The 14,081-nt window shown below is 37.4% G+C and overlaps 1 protein-coding gene across 2 annotated transcripts; it reads right to left on the bottom strand.

The window, feature by feature from the left end:
- Positions 1-849: 849 nt before the first annotated feature.
- On the bottom strand, positions 850-13,882 carry Ing5 (inhibitor of growth protein 5). Of its 2 annotated transcripts, none has more exons than XM_080272883.1 (6): positions 13,821-13,882; positions 12,003-12,097; positions 9,941-10,084; positions 9,283-9,394; positions 6,308-6,567; positions 850-2,223 (listed from the first exon to the last, which is right to left on the bottom strand). In XM_080272883.1, exons 1-6 carry the CDS (start codon positions 13,825-13,827, stop codon positions 2,122-2,124), a joined length of 720 nt encoding a protein of 239 aa, XP_080129009.1. In that variant the 5' UTR covers positions 13,828-13,882; the 3' UTR covers positions 850-2,121. The 2 variants fall into 2 exon arrangements, with proteins under 2 accessions (XP_080129009.1, XP_080129008.1); XM_080272882.1 differs by lacking the exon at positions 13,821-13,882 and adding an exon at positions 13,209-13,245.
- Positions 13,883-14,081: the final 199 nt, after the last annotated feature.

The raw sequence follows: 14,081 nt of genomic DNA on the forward strand, positions 1-14,081 counted from the left end.
CCAGCCTGAGTCAACCTCCAGTCATTCATTAGCCACCCATCAATCTGCCTCCCACACTCCACTGCCACCTAATTCTACTACACTGTATTTGTCAAAGTTTCATGAACGCTCTCAGACAACTGCACTTGATGAAAACAGGGATCCACATTTTGACCATATTATGCATACATACATATATCATCTAATCTTGTGTTGCCTCATGAGAAGTGTAGGAGCCCAGGGCTAGGCAAGTCTGTCCTGATATTCAAGATGAGAGTGATCAGCCTCACTCATCCCTGAGTGGCATTATGGGAGCAATAATCCCCAACCACCCCTTTGATATAAACCTATACAGGCTCAATCTGATTGGAACACCCAAATTACCCATTAAACCACAAGGTGCCCTAAGTTAGTTACAGTATATGGTTACCACCCAGCATAGTAAATGGTTTCCTGGTGTAGAGGAAGCCATTTGGCTTGTCACTTACTGTAGTGTAGAGTCAACCGTAGACAGAAGGAAGAGTGACAGAGTATGTCTTTCACTTTCCATACATCCGAAGTGATGCCATGTTGCAAGTGTTGATGAACAAGAAGCTAACATCTTCACATTTATCACTGAAGAGTATTCCACAACATTTTTCTACACTCCATTATCAATTTTCTTGCCTCATGTCACTAGCTGTATCACATATACAGGTACAGTACTGATACCTTAATTCCACTAAAGAACCCACCCCAACTGCATTTACTATTATTCCCACACTTCCTCCTGCTTCTCCGAGTTTCAGTCAAAACAGGTAATACACTGATAGATATATGACACCAGGAACAATCAGTAGGTTATGTGAAGAAAGATGAAATGTATGGCTATTATTTTTATTTAAAAAGAAAAGATAAGACAAGCTTTATTATAAGCTTTGGCCTCCAAGTTTGTATCAGTACACCGAGTTGAAAATAAGAGATCAAGAAAAGACCTAACTCAAGTACAGCAATGGCAAATAATTAAATAATGGTCAACTTCATTTACGAGCAATCTCCAAATTGGGCTTCATAAATACAATGCCAGCAAAATCTAGTAGTAAAATATATAATGTGTGCATCTGTTCATAATTTTTATCATGTAACATATCAATATTCTACTTGTGTAATACATGTAAAGTACATACATTAACCATCTGTTAAGTAATTTCAAACATGCATAAATTTTATCAATAAGCTTAACCATAATGTAACAGTGTACCTTTAAACCACAACCCGCATTAATCTAGCCTATCATTTGATTTTTTCTGATGCAAAAATGCAACTTTCCCTTGTTTCCAAGCATATAACCTTTGTACACTATACAAACAATGTTTCAACTAACTTCTGTACAGCTCTACACTTCATTACACCATCATCCTCCCAAATTCCTCTCTCAGTCTTACATACATACTGTACCCCAATCTCTCACCTTCCAATTTTCACATCCTTTCCAGCACTGCCCTTTCTCTTATCCAAACCTCACATACTTTCCCCACTCACACACCATTCCCATGCAACCACCCATATTCCTGATCAGCACAGTATAAAACTGTACCATAGTATCACAATTGAAAAATTCCTCAATCTAACTAGTTTAAGAATTTTCAAATATATATTATTATCAAACAGCTCTATGACTGCAACACAGTACATGGTATGACACCAATATAAATGCCTCAGATGTAAAAGAAAATCTTTATAAGCACAAGAAACAAGTTATGAAGGAATTACTATTAGAATGTGCAAAAATTTTCTATAATTGTTTTAATTAATGCTGACTCTTACTTAATTTTAATTTTCATACTGTACTACTGTTATTATATACCTGCCACGTTATCTTTAAGACAAGAGCTTCTAGACACTCACTAAAAACACACTACCATTTACACATCATGTTACAATGTTTTGGTCCCCTAATATAATACTGATTTTTATTACTGGTTTCCCAGTTCAACATACTAGTACTGTACACTATTCTTATATTTACACATCTCTATTATGCTGTACTTGGTTAAATATCATTCATACTAAATAACTCCTTGGTAACAAAATATTATAAATACACTAACATCCTCTGAAAAAAAAAAAAAAAAAATCTCTGTATTCCTATAGCATCCTTTACTATTTTTTCTTTCTTTCTGTGGAACATTTTGGACAATACCATTTGCCTTTTGGTTTGGTTGTCAACCCCACACAGGCGAAGTGGAACCATTCAATTGGACACTGAAAAAGAAATCAAGAATATTAATGTAAGTCATTATATCACTTTACTTCTGCCACATTGGCCCAGACATGTTATTTTTTTAAATTTAATTTTGCTGCTACAAGACCATTTACATAGTTTCAGTGATTTCCTTTGTAGTGAAGACATTAATCAAGTCCCTATTTATCCTTCTGGCAATAAATAAAACTATCTAGTGGTAAGAAGAATAATATACAGAAGATGTGGACATCTCAAGGAGTTTAACACTTAAAATAGCCAACACTCAGTACATTTTACACTTGCTAAGAAGCCAGTGTTATTTTTTAATAGAGAGGAGAAGTTTTAACAATGCCACAAGAAACCTCCATTAACACTGCTATTTAGTTACTAACTCCTCCAGTACCGTTCAGCAAAAAAAAAAAAAAAAAAAAAGTTCTAGTGTCTAACCCATTTCACTGGGAGTCCATTGAGAGTTTTCACTTTATCTTGCTTTAAGAACCCTACCCAACCCTGTCCTATTCTGGGAAAAAAGAGGTGATGGTGAAGATGATGATGATGATGATGATGATATGACTATCAACTGCTAGACAACTGTATTCAGTAGAGGAGAGAGATCTTGCAGTATGGAGTCAGAAAATATCTCCACAGGTGACATTACATCTAGATGATATTCCACAACCTCTCCAGGTCCCTACTCTCCTGCGGGAAAAAAATTAACTGCAAGATGATGACTGTAAGATCATCCACACACATGCTAATAATACACTGTAAAGAGACAGAGCACAGTCTCACTCCTAACTAGCTTTAATTCAAAGTTATCAGCCTCCCTCTCATTTTGACACAAGCATTAAATTCTGTACACTTTAACTTTTCCAAAAACTGCCATTCCTCCATTATGAATGCTTAGTTGCAATATGAGATTAATTCTAGAATATGATGTTAGTTATGGAAACATGGTATGGATAGAAATTAAGATCCACAGCAGTGAATCACTTTACCACTCAGCTATGAGAAATAAGCTGCAAAATAATGAAAATCACCATGTCAAAAGGCAAATAACTGCCATGAAAAGTCTCTCATGCCTTCAGCAGCCTTCTTCTAATTCCATTTATTCTTAACACCTGCCTCAAGGAATGTTAAGCAGTCTGTCATATCATCAAATGATGCCATGCTTCCTATTAATACTTTCCAGCAGATGACAACTGACATTTTATTTCTGCTACTATCAAGCAATTTCATGAAGGCTGAGAGATGCCTTTGTAGTGAAGTTAATGATGGGTTTACCAAGCTCTTCAGTTCAACATTCTCACTTTGGTTATATAAAATCATACGTAGACAACAAGAATCAAATGAAAAAGATTCCATATACTCTGGTTGGAGGAATTTTAGATACACAGACTAAAATTGGCCAAGGTACAGCTAAAGGTTTGATTTCTTCATGTCCATGAGGATGGCAAAGTTCCCCCACCCCCCCATAGTGCAATTCAACTACAAGCCTCATTTTTTTTTTTTCTTTTTTAAGCTAATGAACAAAATCATTTCCCTCTCTAAATCCTCCCTGTTCCTCGTATCATACTGTATTTTTCTCAAAATAATTTGGACTAATTTCCTATACAATTTTCCTCGCATACTAATCAAACAAACTCCTTAAATGCTAAAGATTAATAGTCATCTTCAGTACTAATCTTAATAGACAGGGTATTGTGACAAAACTTGGTCAGGTACTGTAGCTACAGTAAGTCCTCAATTAAGACCATTGTGTATTCTTAAAAACTACAATGCATTAGCTGAAAATCACTTAATTGCAAAAGAGCAACTTCCCAAACATTTCACTAAATATCATAATCAAGGATGTTAACTGGTATCTAAACATAACTGAGGTCATCTGGTTTGTCAGTACAGGTCGTCCCCTACCTACAAACAGGTCATGGTCCAAGAAACTTGTCGTAAGTTGAATTTTTCACGTCAAAATTGAATTTTTCATGTCGAAGATGCATTTAATACACCTGATCAACCAAACATCAAAGCCTAGCCAAACCTTCCTTAAATGTGTTTAGAACATTTTCATTAGCCTGCAGTTGGGTAAAATCATTAACACAAAGCCTATTTGATAATATGGTGTTGAATATCTCATGTTATTTATTGAATACTGTACTGAATTGAGATCATCAACTGTGAAAGTCCAAGTTCACATGCGATGGCCATTATGGGCTGGTTCACAATTCCCCATCAGGACGTGTCCCCATCACAACAAAAACAGGACAAGTAGCAGCCTAGAAAATTCGTTGTCAGACAAGTCCCCATCAAAAAATGGACGATTCCCCATCCGTAGGCTGAGATTCTTCTATCTATAGCCTGACGCAACTTACATATTTATATACAACAATACCTTGATATATGATACCCGTAGGTGCAATACCCTAGCTTAATGGTGGGGGTAGAAATACTGCCACACCCTGCCTAACAATGGCCAAACCCTGGTTTAACAATGGATTATGAATTTTCTTTTACCAATTTTGATGATATTTTAGACTAAAATTGTGTCTAGGTTGATTTATAAACAGTTTTTAGACTTACATTAATGTGTTTTAGCCATAGGTGGGGTGAACATTGTCATTTTGGGGTACAGTTTACTAAGTTTGATTTTTTTCAGACATATTTGACGATTTTCAGATTTTATTTGTTGGTTTTAGTGAGTTATTTAACGGTGTTAGGCTTAGGTTAGCTTCTTTTACAGCTGTTAGGCCACATAGATTGGTTTTAAACTTGTTTTCTGGCTCATTTGGGTGGGTTTTGGACTTGGTTAGTGGGGACACCCAAGGCTGAAAAACGCATCCCAATACTTTACGTTAAAACTACCCCGATATATGATACCCCACCTAACGATGGGTTTTTACCTAACCAATTGCACTGTTAAACCGGGGTATACCTGTACACGTAAAATGTGTATTGCATGTTATTCGTACCGGTATAAATTTAATGTATATTGATCATTCACTTAAAAGTATTAGACAATTAAATAAATGCTAATGTCTCATATGTTGCCTTATGTTAAACGATGATGTGAAAGCTGACACAGTTGCACTGCCTCATTCATGTTTCAGTATTAGCTTTATTTTTTGTCAATTAATACCAACCATTTGATGCCACATTTTACATTCATCATAATATAAACCATCATCACTTTCACAACTCATATAACTCAAAAACTAGTATACAGTCCTTGCTATGTACAGTAAATTGATATGTAAATAAATGATAGGGAATCTTCCTGATGGGGAACTGTACCACAACCTAAAGACTTCCCGCCTTTATGCTGGGCAACTGAGCTTCATCTCGGAGTAACTGCCTTCCTCTTCTTCTCACCAGTTGCAGAAGACAGATAGGCATTTCAAAGATATGATGGATGCACAAAACACAACAAAGATCCAGGGGGGTATCCAAAAACGCTGACGACATAAAACACTGTGGAGCATCAGAGCATCAATTGCTCACACTAACGACTGCCCTGGCAGACTGGGACTTGGCTCGCTGCTGTTGCATCGTATTGCATATTAAGATCAAAATTCAAATTTTGAAGTACGGTTTCCACATTCGTAAATCTGAAATTTGTAAGTCGACTTCGTAACATGGGGGCCACCTGTATACAGAAAACAAAATAGAGGAAGTACATGATGAACAAACACAAATGCTAGTGTGAGTTTTATCAACCCTGATACTTCACTGGCTGGACATCTTGCTTAATATTAAATGGTGTGTCTTGTGGAAAGTGATCACAAGTTAATTAACAGCTTTATCATGAAAAATGCATTACTGGTAATGAAAGTTTAATCCCTTCACACTGAAGACACAGTTCTTGCAATATTTTATTCTTACTACTTCCAGAGGCTTTTATTCACCATATTAGTGACTTCATACTGGTAGAGCTAAATACAGTTTTAACTAACCTCTTCACATCCAGAGGTATTTCTTAGGCAAAATAAAATCATCTGGAAGTAACAATACTAAACTAAAACACTACATCACGAGAGTGAAGGAATTGTAAAAGGAATTATTGGATGAGGGAAATATAGCTCAAGATACCATACTGCATACAATACTTACATCCATTTTATCACAGGCAATCATCTCTCCATATGACACCTGGTGGCAAAGGCAGTAAGTAGGTTCATTGGGGTCAACTGGCATATCAAGCACGTCTGAGGGATGAGCAATAGAGAGTCCCGGTAACACTGATGCAATAGCCGAGTCTGTGTCCTTCTTCTTCTGTTTCTTGCGACCGGCCTTCTGGGTAGTCTCCTCCTCATCGGACTGGTTCCCTTTGCGTTTATGTTTCCCTTTCTCCTCCTTTTTCTTTCGACCTTCTGAAATTTGACAACATGAATCAATGTCCTCCTATTATACCAGGGATACCGAGTATGTTTCAAAGTATCATTGCTTTTTCTATACAACTGGTACTGTAAACTAGAGGGAAACTAGTAAATGGGCTTTATAGGTAACACTGAAACTTTAATAGGCACTGATAATTATTGTTACCTGAAACATGCTAATAGTAAAAAAAAAAAAAAAAAAAAAAAAAAAATTGACTTTCTGTATTGGTGTAGTTAAAATCTATCACTCCAGCCAAATACAGTACATCCCCCTAGTACGCGAGTATATGGGCGGCAGAGGACGGCGCATACTAGGAATTCGCGTACTCTGAATACATAAACTTACAGGAAAAATTACATATGGGCAGCACCCCCCCTTCATGGGCAACCCTTGAGACTCCTTTCAGGCCTAAGTATTGTACTGTGCAGGGGAACTATCTAAGACATATTACCTAAGATAAAGTAAACCAACAAGATTATGGCTTTACTAAGTCAACAAGGATATGGCTTAACTAAGCCAACAAGAAAATGGCTGCTCACCTTAACCCAAGAGGACAACAAGCGAATTGTCTCCTGCACCACTTGGTTTTGGGACAATTCAGCATCAATTCGCCATCACAACAAGAACAAGACAATTCGCCGTCATTAATGAAGATAGCTATGGGTGACGCTAGAATAATTCAAAGGCGACTACAGTGAGGAAGAAACAAGTTAATTAAACCGCCAGTGATGGAAAGTGGAGACTTGTCTATGAGCCATTTCCTGGGGAGGATCAAGAGGATGATGCAATGTCTGAGGTGTCAGAAATAGACTTTGAGGGGTTTATGAACAAAGTGAGTGCATTAGCTAGTGAAAGTGTCAAAAGTGCTGGTGACAAGAATGGTAAGGAAGGTGGTGTGTTGAGTGGTGCAGGAGAGAATTCGCCGTCAGACAATTCCCCGTCAAAACATGAACAATTCCCCGTCAGGACAATTCGCACCCTGGACAATTCCCCGTCATTCTATAAATACAGTATACTTATTATTAATTAATCAATACTTTAATAACCATCAAAGTCTATGTTCAATAGCATAGGCTTTGGATATTATTTATTAGTTGTACCTTTAGTCAATATTCACTAAAGGTGCAACTAATAAATAATATCCAAAGCCTATGCTATTGAACACTGACTTTTATGGATCCCCCTGAAATACAGTTATTAATGTATTGATTAATTAATAATAAGTACACTGATGGGGAATCGTCCATTTTTTGACGGAGAATTGTTTGACGATGAATTGACTTGACAGCAAATTGTCTCAGAACCCTAGCGTGCAACTCCTGCACCACTTGACACACTACCTTCCTCACCACTCTAGTCACCAGCACTTTCGACACTTTCACGAGCTAATGCACTCACTCCATTCATAAACCCTTCAAAGTCTATTTCTGACACCTCAGACATTGCATCATCCTCTTAATCCTCCCCAGGAAATGGCTCACAGACAAGTATCCACTCTCCATCACTAGTGGTTGGCGCATCTTGGGGTGGCAATGTCGCGTGCTTGAGGTAACCCCGGATCTGGGCCACTCCTCACTGCACGTCTCGCTTTGAACGAGTTCAATTCACGTACCGTACTAATAAAAAATACACTAAAATTCGAAAAAATTAGGTCCTTGCGTACAATGTGGATCGCATACTCTGAACACGCGTACTAGGGGAATGTACTGTATGTTTGCTATTGTTTATCATTCCAACTTTATTTGGATGGGACAGTACAGTATGGCACACTCTCTGCCCTTGTGTGTACTTGTTTCTTTCCCAAAATAAAAATTACTAGAGAGTATTCCGTCCCTATTAGAACGGTATTATAACTGCAGCAATCTGAATTTTATAACATTATAATGAACAGTATAAGCTTGTATTACATAATAATGTGATATATGCTCACAAAATTAGAATACTGTGTAATATGTAGGTACCGTACAGTATCAATATAGAAGCAGTAGTAAATTTTACATTGTTACTAGGAAAGGGGATTGATTCTGGTGGTGAAAGATGAAGAAAGAATACTTCAAACTGATGCAAGCAGATGATAATATGCTACTTAGCAATAACTGAGAGAGACCCCTACAGACTGGTTACAGGTTTTGCAAATGTCTGTGAACAGTGGCATCTAAAAGTAAATGAGATGGGGTCTCGGAGTACTGGTGAATAACGAAAGGAGCTGTTTGAAGATTACAAGTATCCAGTACCTCAGTGCAATAAAGGTGTTAGTGGAGTGTACCAAATGACAAACTGGGAATGTGGTTGCAGGGTTGATCCCGACTGCTGCAAGAAACAGTGTGTGGCTATGACCCTAGTATTGCCATCTTCACTGCTTTATCACATGATCCTACTGGCACACCACAAACTGCTCCTACAAACACCAAAACATCAGATTTCAATGTGATATCCCCAGCAAATAACAAGAATGATGGTGGTGGATATTATCATAATACCAAAAACCTGTGTGTTATGTGAAGGCTGCCCTCTACTCATGGAATACTGGGATATAAAGTGAACAAATGAAACTCAGGATTATATAAAAGAAGCAAAGATTAGAGTGGCTGAGGGAAGAAAAAGGGTCCCATGCTAAGAAGGTCCTGATACTCAACAGGGGCTTAGGTGCAAATACTGTAGCTTAAAATGATGATGATAATAATTCAAAGTTAATATTGCAAACTTACTCTTTTTGTTGTTTGTTTCTTCCTCCTTTTTGTTGTTATTGAGAGCTTTCTCCTTGATTTCTGCTTCAAACTTTGCCAGATCAGAGTCTAGTCTGCGAATATGCTTATCAACCTGAAAATAAATGAGTCAGTCTTTCTGTACCATGCAATATACAAACCCAATGCAACCCTCAGACTTTACTGATACTAAATAATTTGGTGTTTGCCTACATAAAATTCTTATGTGTGCCAATAACAGAAACAATTATACATGATACCTTCTTAAGCCTTTGACTACTACAGAAGTTTTCTTAGTTGGATCACATCTTTCAGTGTCAGTCTAAATTAAAAACAAAATGTACCAAAACTGCAGGGGAAGGGTTAAAGGTATAGTACATAATGTTTCTTGGAGGAAGGAAGATTACAGTGGTGACATCCATATTCACTAACACCATAGGAAAAAGAGGCAGAACAATTACTGTACATGCTCATGGAGAAAACAGCTATGATTTAAGATGGGTAACTAATGTCTTGTATCAGAAAGCAATATACAGTAAAACACACAATGCTCCCATCCACCGTGAAAAAATGGAGTTTTACTGTAGCATTAAACACTACGCCAGGTAACTCAAGTTAATGACTGTAAGAACAGCTGTATAAACAAAAATAACATACTAACCAATTCATAGGTTTGAATGGCTAGCTGCACCTTGTCATCACTGAACTCTTTGGCTCGATTGAACATCTTCTGAATCTTGCTCATCTGCTCGGACCGCTTTTCAGGACTCAGACTTTTTACCGTGTTCAGGTATTCGTCTGAGATCTGTAGGAAAACATAAAACAGACTGAACTATTACAGCAGACCCTTGTTATACAATGAACCAGCATGCAATTACTTTTATATGATGATGAAAAAGTTAGGATCTTTTTCGATGTATAATGGAATTTCACTTATACGATGATTATGATCCTATACAAAGCCTCACTGGTTAATATACGAACGATGTTTTCACTTATATGATTGCCTTCACGCAAGTCTACAATCATCTGTATGTTCTAAGATGGTATTTGCACTCATTACTACAGGATGTGTTAGTGTCAGTGATGGAACAAGAGTGTGGTGCTGAAGTGCACGCAGCACGTTAGGTGCACTGAAGTGAATAATTACCAGGTTAGGCGAGTTGAAAACTTGTTTTTACTTTTTTTCAGCGGTAAGCAGCAAACGAAATAACAACCAGTTTAAATGAGTTGGAAACTTGTTTTTGGACTTTGTTGGATAGATGGCCATTGGCCAAAAATGTGTCCCCGTTGAACCCATGTTAAAACTGACTCAATGTACTGTACAATAAATCATTATGCAGTGGATTTTTAAAAATCATCATAAAACAAGGGTATGCTTTATTACATTTGCAACAAAGCCCCATACTATGTACTGAATGTTTCAGTCACAAGTACAATAAAACCTCGATATAGTGGACTTCAATAGACCAGGATTCACTTTTATCGGTATTGAGGTACCAGACTAAATTCTTACACTGTCTATCAGAAAAATCCGATAAAGCCAGAAGCAGTCCAGACTGCCTAACCACTTCCACTACGTTCATCACAATAAGGTAAATAAAAGAAATTTTCATCAGTGTACAGTACAGTATTATTAGATATATTATACCATTTGATTACTAAAGTGGATGTATAATACTATACAGTACTGCAATGGTGGTGAAAATAGTTTAAAAACCGCTGGTGTGATCCGGACTAATGTCTGATATATTGGAAAAAGTCTGGGTTAGCAGGGGGAAGTCCGCATGTCGCTTTTATCGGATTTTCGTTTCTTTCGGAATGGCTTGGGCCCCAATTAGTCCGTTATACTGGGGTTTTACTGTATATTCAAAAAACAGTATAAATGTAGTTACAAGCAATAATGTACAGTACTGTAATCTACTGTTCATACCTTCGTTCAGGGACAGTTAGTCACTTGATGACATTAACAGTCATGGATTATATGAGCATACATAAAGTAACCCCCACTAAATGAAATACTGCACTTCTCACCAGTCATAAGAGCACAAAATAACACTTCAGGTACAACATTACGCTATGACATTCAAAACACAGTGATGTGTTCTGATGCCCAACAAATTGTTAAAAATATTCTGCAAGTTTCCTGTATTAAATATAAAAACAAAAGAGAGAAAATAGAGCAGCAAAGTTATTGTCTGCAACTGTTGTAGTTTTTGTTGTTGCTTAACCCCGATCTGTCTGGCTGGAAAGACCCTCAAACACAGGAGCAAATGCTTATGAAAGGTCGACCAACAATTACAGTACAGTGCATAGCTACACCATGCAGGGAACTGGTGTTCCCCTGTGGCAGGACTTCATCAGAGCAGGACTAGGGTCCTTCTCCATGGTAAGAAGCTGGGAAACAAGCTATAAGGAGGTCTGGCTCACAGCTGGCCCCTGCAGCTGATCCACCCAAGGTGCACAGTGCCACCACATATACGGCAGGCTCCTCCTCAGTGGCTGTCTGCAGCCGTATATCTTACAAGTGAAATGTAAAACTGTAAAATTTGTACAATGCAAAATTTTGGAACTCATAAGAACTGAAAGCCCTGACAGGGAAGGTCTCTTAATCTTTGATCCCAAGTGAATTTTCCTCAAAAATTATAGTGTAGTTTACTCAAAATAGTTCATATATTCAATGATTTCATGATTAACAGAAGCAACAAGTGGACTGCACTTACTTGATCTATGTTGCACATGACTTCCTGTGAACGTTTATCCAATTCTCTCATGAGATGAAAATTTCTTTGCAGTTCAGTAGGCAGATTTTCCAGACCTGAAAAATAAAATTTTGGCAACTATAACATTTCTAATTAAAAAAGATATGATAACAGTGTACAGTATATTTTGCAGCAGCAAGTCAAATGTATACACTATATTTTGTTTCCTTTTACATTTATTCATCTGCACTGTCCCAAGTATTGAACTCCTGACCACCTGATGACAGCTGGATGACTAGGTTAGGTACGCAAACCTACTCTGTAACCAGAGTACTATTAGTACAACTACACTGCAACAAAACTTTTACTATCATTAACTTATGAAGACACTAATAGAATTAAGCAGAGTGCAAGACATTACCATACACAGAGAACTTCATGCTCAGGGGAATAGCAACCATAACCCCTTGAGTAATCAGTCTTTTTAGCCTACTTTCCCCTAGAGACACAATCTATGGCTCAAATTTCTAATACTTGTAGCTAAAGAAGCTTTCTTGGCAACACGAAGTAAGCTTTCTTGGCAACACGAAGTAAACTATGCAACTAGATACAACAGTCCATTAGTGGTTGAACATACTTTGAATATTCATTAACATGACAATGTTATAATTAATCAATATTATTACAGCAAAAACTTAAATTAACTATAAATTTTCAAAATTATTTCAACTAGCTCCATTATTAAAGTGAGAAGGCACTTGGCATTAGCTAATCATTTCTGTTGCCCACTTCCTATTAAGCTGTCAAGCACAACACTGCAGCTACACATGTCAAATTACAAACTGTAAGCTAAGAAGTCCTGTATAAAACCACGATATGCCAACACGTATGGTGGTATGGTTGGTCATTTATCACCAGGTTTGTTGATTAATTCTGTATTTACAGAGTCTCTGACATACAGTTTCCTTTGTATGTATATATCTGTTGTAGATAAATTACAGTCATATGTATGTACATGACTAATATAGTGAGTTTACTTGAATATGGAGATAAAGTACTTGAACGGGGAGAACACCATCGACTCCCGCGCTCTTACCAAGTGTCCATTTGTTCATCATATCCAAAGTTTCCGTCGTAACAAGAAACGATATTGTAAAAGAAACAATTGTTAAGATATCAAAGCGCTTTAAAAATAAATATTCATTACGAGAAACCTGTAATTCTTACTTTCTAAATACTGCTCCAGATGAAGACCGGTCGCCATTTTGATCTTGTTTAGAGGAGAACGAGCATTTTCGCCACCACAGATACTTCGCAACCCATATTTGATTTCATTTTAAATTTGACTGTCACTTGATGATTTTTAATTCAGTCAGATTCTGGGCAGCTCATCTTATAGAATAACCGACCAGGAAGGTTTATTTCAGTCGAGTTCGATTTGGTTGGATAATGCATTTTGAGGTAAATGGCGAAGTATTCAGTGTAACGAACATACCAGGGACGAGTGAGACTTGTATGTTGTTGTGTGACGTCACGGTCATAGCGTCCTGTTGTCATGGTAACTGTGCTACTAGCCCCTTGGCGTCCCTCCCTAACAAAGGCCCCCTACTCTCTGTTATTATATCTCTCTATATCTGTTATTAACACTTGTCATAAACAAACTGTGAAATGTTATCTCGTTTCCGTAATCGCTGTTTTGATCTGATGTACGCGTTATATATATGGGACTTGTAAAACAAAACCTCATATCAAAGTACGCGTCCCTATTCAGCTTAAAACCTTTATGAATTAGTAAATAAAGTGTCTTTAAAACTTGACATGAATAAAACTCATACTCACTTTCCATCTCTGACAATTGACGATGATTTCCAAAGCTCTGGAGGGCAGTATAAATCCAAGGAATGCTTGAGAGAGCTGAGAGCAGCGAGCGGGACCACTTTCACTGGGGGAAAAGTGAAGCATACTGAAGTCCCCCACCAGTCTCTACCAAACGTTCCCCACCCCTACCACCCGACAGCTGCTGTGTGCGTATTGCCTGTACGTACATCACACAGACCGTGTACACAGCTCGTTGTTATTTTAAAGACCTTATCCCCCTCG

Source organism: Coenobita brevimanus, chromosome 52 (genome assembly GCF_032717465.1).
Source record: "Coenobita brevimanus isolate Jiangsu-jjx chromosome 52, ASM3271746v2, whole genome shotgun sequence".
In the NCBI taxonomy this organism is placed as follows: domain Eukaryota; kingdom Metazoa; phylum Arthropoda; class Malacostraca; order Decapoda; family Coenobitidae; genus Coenobita; species Coenobita brevimanus.